The sequence below is a fragment of the Lithobates pipiens genome, unplaced genomic scaffold (genome assembly GCF_037356315.1).
Source record: "Lithobates pipiens isolate NorthernLeopardFrog02 unplaced genomic scaffold, aLitPip1_a1.2 Scaffold_48, whole genome shotgun sequence".
Classification (NCBI taxonomy): domain Eukaryota; kingdom Metazoa; phylum Chordata; class Amphibia; order Anura; family Ranidae; genus Lithobates; species Lithobates pipiens.
The window spans coordinates 5,971,209-5,980,449 of NW_027507872.1; the positions used below are offsets into that span (position 1 = coordinate 5,971,209).

Here is a 9,241-nt window from a genome sequence, read left to right on the forward strand (position 1 = left end):
ACCTGAGGGTCCTAGTAGATGACAGGCTCAGCAATGGCATGCAATGCCAAGCTGTATAACCCACAAAAGGGTGGTGAATATAATGCCTAATTACACAAATCAATAGTGCAAAAATATATATATATATATATATATATATATATATATATATATATATATATATATATATATATATATATATATATATATATATATATATATATATATATATAAATGTCTAATAAAATGATATAAAAAAAAGTGCAACGTGCTAAGATAAGTAAAAACACCACAGAGGTGATAAAAATCAGAATAAATGAAAATCAAGCGAACAGGAGTAAATATTTAAAAGCAATCTCTTAAACAAAAATTACTTATTTGATAAAGTGCAGAAAAATGTTAATAATAATAAAAAAGTAAACACACTACAGAGGCAGTTGAATCAGACATCCACAAAATCACAACTACCTGAATTGGGTGCAAGACCAAAAACAGTGAATTAATCATAAAGTGCCAAGTGCTTCTTATAAAATGTGCAGATAAGTAAACACTCTCCAGAGGTGATATAAGTGAGCCACCCTAATAAAATAATGCTAAAAAGCAAGAAAACAAAAGAGAAATAACTAGACAAGAAGAGTGACCCTCTACGGATCACGATGGGAAGAAAATATAAAAATAAACAATAGCTATATAATAGTAAACGCACTACAGAGCTGGCTGTAACATACGTTATACCCGAGTGAATCCAGCCTCTATAGATCAAATGTTCATATTATAAAAAATCAATAACTCAAAAGAAAAAATGAAAAAATATATAAAGATTCCAGTCCATAAATAAACAGCGGTCTCCTTTAAGTGCAAGTGCTTTGTGCAAATTCAACTGAGGTGAAAATCTCCCAGTGCTTTATCCCGCTGTGATCACACTCCTGTGATGGGAAGGACACTTACTGTGGATGTACACTTCGTTGTTTATTAGGAAAAGGCTTTTTTCAATCAATTAATGTGTGAGTACCCTGTGTATTAAATATTTTAATAAATGTTATTTGCGAAATACTACACTATGGTACTCCCTCTCTATTAATCTATTGGGTCCTATGGAGCAATAAGAAAATTTAAAGGAGAAGGCGACTGGATTTACCAGGGGAGAAGATAGATAAGGAAATCTATATACCTTTATGTGAGTCTCTCCTTGCCATAGGTAAGGGTCCGATGGATATTCCGATGGAATCAGTCTGATGCATACCACACACAGTCGGATTATCAGACGACGCGGTCCGATAGGACACATTCCAACGGATTCTCCGACCGTGTGTACAAGGGCTTAGTGTTTCAGCCTCGTGCTTTTCAGAGCGTTACTGCTCTTCAGTTTGTGCTTGTGGGTTTGTGTCTTTTCTTCAGTGCGTGAAGTCAGTTCATATCTGGTTTTCAGTGCGTATTTTTATATTACGTATTTGATTTTCAGTGTGTTCTTGTCCGGTCATTTCTGAATTTCAGCTTGCTCTTCTCAGGCCTTTCTGATTTTCAGTGCATTCTGTTAGTTTGTTCTGACAGGCCGACTGTTGTGAAGCCATGTTGTGTGTACATACTCATTGTAGAGTTCGTGCTATGCAGGGCTTGGTGTTGGGGTTCTTACTTTGACCCAAAAACCAGTCCAGGAACAGGGGAAGGAGCAGTTCAGGGATGAAGAATTGGTTGCTCCAGCATGACCAATTCTTGCACATGCATTTGATGCGAGAGATCCGGGAGAATAATCCTGATGATTTCAGGAATTATCTCCGGGTGATGGACCCCGTTTTTCACCGTCTGTTGGGTTTGCTGTCCCCTTATATTACCAAGCGGGACACCTGCATGCGGCAAGCCATCACTCCGGAACAGAGGCTAGTCGCCACCTTGCGGTACTTGGCAATGGGGAGAAGTCTGCAGGACATCAAGTTTTTGGCAGGCATCTCCCCCCAGGCTCTGGGAATCATTATTCCAGAGACTTGTTCTGCCAATATACAGGTCCTGCAGAAGGACTATATTAAGCTAAGATATCTCCTTTAACATCACATTATATGTATTTAAATACATGTATTTTTAAATAAAGTTGGATTTTAAACATAAAAATATTTCCTTTGATTTACTGCTTGTGTTTCTTTTAGCTGCCTCCTAGGTTCTCCAATGGGCTTTTTTTTTGGAAAATTTTCTTCAATAGTGCCAACATAATTTCTTTGATACATGAGGTGACAATCTCTTCTTCAGCTAAATATTATGTTGTGGGTCTGCTAAACACACACACCTTGTTTTTGTTGTTAATGTATGTAATGCATTAATGATAAACATATTCATCATTTTCAGCACCATGAATTAATTTTTTGGAGTGACAAAAATGGCCTGATTGATGAAAATTATAAAGCACTGTGGGTGTTATTTACTAAAGGAAAATCTGAAAGTGCACTTGTAGTGCAAAGTGGATTTGCCTTTAGTAAATAACCCCCATTGCCATTGTATACACCAACTTAAGCAAAAAAACTGCTATTGAGCATTGAAAGAAGAAGCCACACATGGTTGAGTAAAACAATTTTTACTCTGTGCACATTCACATGTGCGTTTAGAAAGGGGTTTTTGTACAAACTAAAATATAGAAATATCCTTTATTTTGTGGTAAACATGCATGATTATAAAACAGTACACAACTCAGGAACTTACAAAGTTCAACTTTGATAAAGTGAAGGCAATATCAGACATTCATATAGCCAAATTGTGTTGATATTTCCTTCATGATATAGGGTGATTTTACCCCTGTAAAAAAAACATTTTGAAGATGCACACAAATTGGGAGTCAAAATGGGGATTTCCCTCCTGATCCCATGCCTAAGGTCAACATGTGCTAGCTCCCATCACGGGGGATCAATGGACATGTTTCAGGGGTGCAACCCCTTTCCTCTCAGCTACTTTAGTTGCGAGGAATGGGTTGCACCCACAAAACACGTACCTTGATATCCCATGATGGCAGATTGCACATGTTGACACACTGTGTGCATCTTCAAAATTTGACTTTCAAATTTTTTAAATAAAGTTAGAAAAATTCAAATAATTACAAAAATGTTGGTGTGTTTTAGATTCTGCCTAAAACATCAATGATGTTTTTGAGTCTTTTTTCCACATCAATCTTCTGTAAATCACGATTGCACACCATGATCTCCCCAATGAGGACGTGTACACTTACACTTGTGTTTCTTCTTCCACTACATCCACATCCCCTAAAAAACAAAACAAAAAAAACACAACGTATATTAAAAATATGCAGGCATCCATCTATTACCTGAAGCTGTGGTCTCAGACACTCACCTGTTGTGGTCACTATTTCAGCCACTTCATTAACCTCTCCTTCCTCCACATCCTGAGGTTGTTGTTTTGGGATTTCCCCTTCTTTAGGAGGTTGTGGGTCCCTGGTGTCCTCTGATGTCCAGATTCTTTTCTCCCCTATGTGAATAAAAAAGGTATACTTGGCACACAGATATTTGAGGGCAGAAATAGGAATATGAAACTTTGCTTGGAAGTGACATATAATTGTCTGTTTTGGCAGAGCTCCAAGCTGAAGACATGATTTTTTTCCCTTACAAAAGCTGGAATAATGACCTTTTTTGTGCGAGTTTCACAGATGGAGACACCCCTAGTATTTACTGGAGCACCTGTGTGAGACACCCTAAAAAGTTTGTTCTGGTGTCAGAATTGATCAAATACCACCAAAAGAAAGCTCTATTTGTATGAAAGAAAGGACAACAAAATTATTGGGGTACAGTGTTGCATGGCTGAGTAATTGTCATTCAAAGTGTGAGAGCACTAAAAGCTGAAAATTGGTCTGGGCAGGAGGGGGGATTATGTGCCCTGTAGGCAAGTGGTTAAAATTAACCACCTCGCTCCCGCCCTATAGCCGAATGACGGCCGTAGAGCAGGCGCGTTCGTCCGGGAGGCCGTCCCTGGACAACTTAATGTTTACTTCCGCAATGCGTGCGGGCGCGCATCGCGGAAGTTCTGTGTTCGCCGTGTCCCCCGGGGACAGGCAAACACAGATCGCTGTAAACGGCCAATCACAGCGGCCGTTTACAGCGCGATTGGCGTGTCCAATGGGAGATGATCTCATATGTAAACATATGAGATCATCTCTCAGCGCCGCTCTCCCTCCTCACACAGAGTTTGAGAGGGGAGAGATGAACGGCTGCTTTGCTTTGTTTTGAAAAAAAAAAAAAAAGTTCCATCCTCCCCCAGCAGTGCCATCCATCCTCCCCCAGTAGTGCCATCCTGCCCCAGTGCCATCCACCCCAGTGCTACCTGCCCCCAGTGCCACCTGTTGTCAGTGCCATTTGTCCCCAGTGCCATCTGTCAACAGTGCCACGTGTCATCAGTGCCACATAGTGCCATCTGTCATCAGTGCCACGTATTAGTGCCATCTGTCATCAGTGCCGCGTATCGGTGCCATTTGTCATCAGTGCCACCTGTCAGTGTCACGTGCCATCAATGCCACTTATCAGTGCCATCTGTCATCAGTGTCACGCGTCATCAGTGCCATGTATTAGTGCCATCTGTCATCGGTGGCACGTATTAGTGCCACGTATTAGTGCCATCTGTCATCAGTGCCACGTATTAGTGCCACGTGTCATCAGTGCCACGTATAAGTGCCACATATTAGTGCCATCATTGCCACGTATCAGTGCCATCTGTCATCAGTGTCACGTGTCATTGTCCTGGTGCTTCAAAAGTGTAATAGTCAACAAGTTAGATGTGTAATTTATGTTCCTAGAACACATGATGGCGCTACCTGCATGTTGGGCCTCTCTATGTGGCCAGGCTGTGAAAAAGTCCCACACATGTGGTATTGTAATACTCAGGAGGAGTAGCAGAATTTTTTGGGGGGCGTCATTTGTGGTATATACATGCCATGTGAGAGAAATAACCTATTACAATGACAATTTTGTGGAGAAAAAAAATGAAAAATCGTAATTTTGCAAAGAATTGTGGGAAAAAAATGACAACATCAAAAAGCTCACTATGCCTCTTACTAAATACCTTGAAATGTCTACTTTCCAAAAAGGGGTCATTTGGGGGGTATTTGTACTTTCCTGACTTGTTCGGGTCACAAGAAGCGAGATAGTCCACCAGTACATCAGATGTGATCAATTTTGTGCGATTCGCACCACAGCTTGTAGACTCTCTAACTTTCATAAAGACCAAATAATATCCACTAATTTGGGTTATTTTTACAAAAGATATGTAGCAGTATAAATTGTGGCCAAAATTTATGAAGAAAAATTAATAATTTGCATAATTCTGTCACAGAAACAAAGAAATATGCGTTTTTTTTTCAAAATTTTCGGTCTTTTTTCATTTATAGCACAAAAAATAAAAACCCCAGAGGTGATCAAATACCACCAAAAAAAAAGCTCTATTTGTGGGAAAAAAAGGACAAAAAATTCATTTGGGTACAGTGTTGCATGACTGAGTAATTGATATTTAAATGAAAAAAGTGTGTATCTATCACAGGGTGGTGTCTGTGGATACACTGATAAACAGAATGCCACGTCCTGGTTGTCACTTTGTGAATGTAAACATTGACAAGGAAAAGGGGGAATTGGGGAGAAAAATAAAAAATTAAAATAAAAGAACCTTCACATAAAAGACCTCAAAAGAAAAAATGTGGGTTCAGTTGGACTTTTTAGGCATAAAAGGAGTTGTAAACACAACCAATATATTCAAAAGGGATTATTTCTATTTATTATTAAAACAGAAAATAAATAAAGAGTTCAATTTCCTTTTTACAAAAAAAAAGAGAAATGTTTCCTCCTTATAACTACACATTTAAGACCTAATTGACATCCTATCAAAAGTAGTAAAATCCATTTCAAATTTCCAAAAGGGAAAAAACAAAATACATATCTATATAAATATAGAATCAAGGATATCAAGCATACAGTCAACAAATACATATATTTTTGGTGCTCTACATGTTTCGCGTCTGTAATGACGCTTCTTCAGGAGCTGATAACAGTGTTCTAAATTGTAAGGAGAAAATATAAATAAAGAAAAAAGAAAAACCATATATATATATATATATATATATATGAAATACAAAAAAACACATATATAAGCATACATATAAAATACATATATCCAAATATACATAACATATATTTTATTATACCACCTATCAGAATGCTGAGGTGTTCTTCCCCTTTGGAACACCTCAGTAAGGCAGAAGTAATGGATATGTTTGGGAAACATCCATGAATGCAGTCAAGTAAGTGTATGTAGAATTAATGGAAAGCTTTAAAATGTTTGCAACAGAAGAACACTAATGCTATATTAGTACATAGGGGAGCTGTAATTTTGAAATTGTCCTGAAGCTGGCCAATTTCTACTAAACACATACCTGAAATATACTGTATACTTAAATATTTTGGGAGTAGTTGGTAATACTGAGATAGGAAGGGGTTCAGGGAATGTTATGCCGCGTACACACGATCAAACAATCCGGCGGAAAAGTCCGGCAAACTCAAGTCCGCCAAACAATCCCCCCGTGTGTAGCCTCCGGCATACTTTTTTGACCCGAAAGTCTGGCGGACTTAGAATGCCGTGTTGCACTCCAATCTTTCCGCCGGACTCGCATTTCGGCGGACAATCCGGCCGTGTGTATGCCAGTCCGCCATACTTTTGAAATGAGCGGACTTTTCCCGCCCGGAGAAAAGTCCGCTCATTTTGAGCGGGTCTCCAGGTAGGCGGGGCCCGCGAAGGAGACGTCGCTGGCCCCGCCGCCTGGTATGGACTTAAAGGGGAACCCCAACGCCGAAAAAAATCGGCGTGGGGGTCCCCCCCAAGTCCACAACAGACCCTTGTCCGAGCACGCTACCCGGCTGGCCAGGAAAGGGGGGGCGAGAGAGTGCCCCCCCCTGAGCCATACCAGGCCGCGTGCCCTCAACATGGGGGGTGCCTTGGGGAAGGGGGGGCGCGCGCCCCACCCCAAAGCACCTTGTCCCCATGTTGATGAGGACAAGGGCCTCTTCCCGACAACCCTGGCCGTTGGTTGTCGGGGTCTGCGGGCGGGGGGCTTATCGGAATCCGGGAGCCCCCTTTAATAAGGGGGCCCCCGGATACTGGCCCCCCACCCTATGTGAATGAGTATGGGGTACAATGTACCCCTACCCATTCACCTGTAAAATAAAAGTACAAAAAAAACACAACACACGAGATAAAATACTTTATTGCACAGCTCCGGGGGGTCTTCCGTCTTCGGGGGTCTTCTCACCGGACTCCTCCGCTATCTTCTTGTAGCTCTTTTGCTAGGGGAGGAGTCCGGCTTTCTTCCTCGCCGCCGGCCTCTTCTTCCGACTTCGGGGGTCTTGTCCCCCTCTTCGGTTCTTCTGCCGGGCCACCGTGCCTTCTTATAGCTCTTTTACAGGCGGTGGCCCGGCCTTCACAGGACCGTTCATGATCCAATAGTAAGAAAACTAGCCATTTACTTTCAGGGTTACATGTCATAGGATGCTTTAAATTAGGTTTAGGATAAAGAAATGCAAAGCTAAAAGAAAATACTGCAATGTGCTCATGAACAAAAGCCCTGCCTATCCAAAACAGGAGATTATTATTATGTATTGATTTGAATGAAACAGATGTATCCTGAAAATACAAAAAATGCTCTGTTCTTTGAGGCGGACAGCCCCTTCTGTCATAAATAGTTTGGGAAGCATGTAGTAAATTACTGATGTTTAGTTGAAGTATGAAAACCTAGCTCCTGCTGTTTCTGTTGTAGACATGAACTCTTGGAAGAAGCCTGTCGACAAGGCCTTCCGTTTGCTGCTTGGGATGGACCTACTGTTGTTTCTTGGCTAGAGGTAATGTTTAAATTGAATTTAATAGTATCTTCTTGGCTTCAAAGACCACAATATGAGCACTGCTTTAGCCATCAGTAAATACAGAGGTAGAGAACTGACTCAGACAGTATTATACTCGGTGTTTCTGTATTTTTTCTCTATTTCATCTGTCATAATACCTAAAGAAGGAGTTTTAGAAGCCTGTGCTTTTTATTGTTTTTAGTTAGCCACTAAAAGTTTTGACAATTTTTGGGGTTTATAGACTTTAGTAACTGTGTGCTTTACTTGTCTTTGCTATGTTTTATATGAAGTTGTACAAAACTGTACTCCAGTATATACTCAGACTTGTTTATTTTAATAAAATCACTGATCTGATGCTTTCTCTCAGCTCTGGGTAGGTATGCCAGCCTGGTATGTTGCTGCTTGCCGTGCTAATGTGAAAAGTGGCGCTATCATGGCCAACTTGTCTGATACAGAAATTCAGCGTGAGATTGGTATAAGCAACCCTCTCCACCGACTGAAACTGCGTCTTGCCATCCAGGAAATGGTTTCTCTTACAAGTCCATCTGCTCCAGCTACGTCACGCACGGTAAGACCTCATGATATGGTTAGTATATGCAGTTACCTCGGAATAAAAAGTACTGTACAACTCCAGCTAAAACATTTTCTTTTTAGTTTTTAGCCTGGAAGTGTCTGTCTGGATGTATTTATGTTGATGTTTGTTTTCTAGTTAGCGATTTTGCCCTCATTCCCTGTTCCAGTTCCCCTATCACACAGGGTGACACTGGGACAGGATATGAATGGAAATGTCTTCAATGGGGACTTAAAGTGTTACTAAACCCAGGGCTCTGCATTCATTATATCTGGTCTCCCACAGTACACAGAACAAGGAAATGCTATTTTAGTAGATATAAACCACTAAATTTACAGCGGCCTTGTGATTTCTATCAGTTTCCGGCCGAGCACTGGTTAAAGCTTCTAGGAGGAGTTTTTATTCTGCTCTGTCCTATGAGGCTGCATGACCCTGACTTTCTGTCTGGACAGTGCTGATTGGCCCTGTGCTGATCACATGCACCCCCCCCCCAAAAAAAAAACTCTCTAGTAATACACACCAGACTGAGCATGTGCAGAGTGCCTCCAATCCTCCACAGCTCTGTACTAACAGTAGATGGATTGGGTACAGTAAAAGAAGGGGAGGATCAGAGAAGGCAGGATCAAACAGCCTTTTTACACAGGGATTACCCCTATAACAAGCATGCTTTACTGCATATACAGACTGATTTTACTGTTGTGGGTTTAGTAAAACTTTAAGCAGCAATAATAGCTGAAAAAAGTTTTAAACTCTTCCCTGCCCAAATGCTAAACATGCACCATACATTCCTGTCTGAAAAGTGGCTTATCAGTGTGATGCCGCG

General features: G+C 40.8%; 1 protein-coding gene across 2 annotated transcripts in view; it reads left to right on the forward strand.

Moving 5' to 3' along the window:
• Positions 1–8,415, forward strand: part of PPFIA3 (PPFI scaffold protein A3) — a gene marked incomplete at its 3' end in the record, with an annotated part of 942,579 nt that extends 934,164 nt beyond the window's left edge. For both annotated transcript variants that reach the window (XM_077467171.1, XM_077467170.1), the window contains 2 exon segments: positions 7,766–7,847; positions 8,215–8,415. In XM_077467171.1, the coding sequence (XP_077323297.1) occupies positions 7,766–7,847; positions 8,215–8,415 (283 nt within the window).
• Positions 8,416–9,241: the final 826 nt, after the last annotated feature.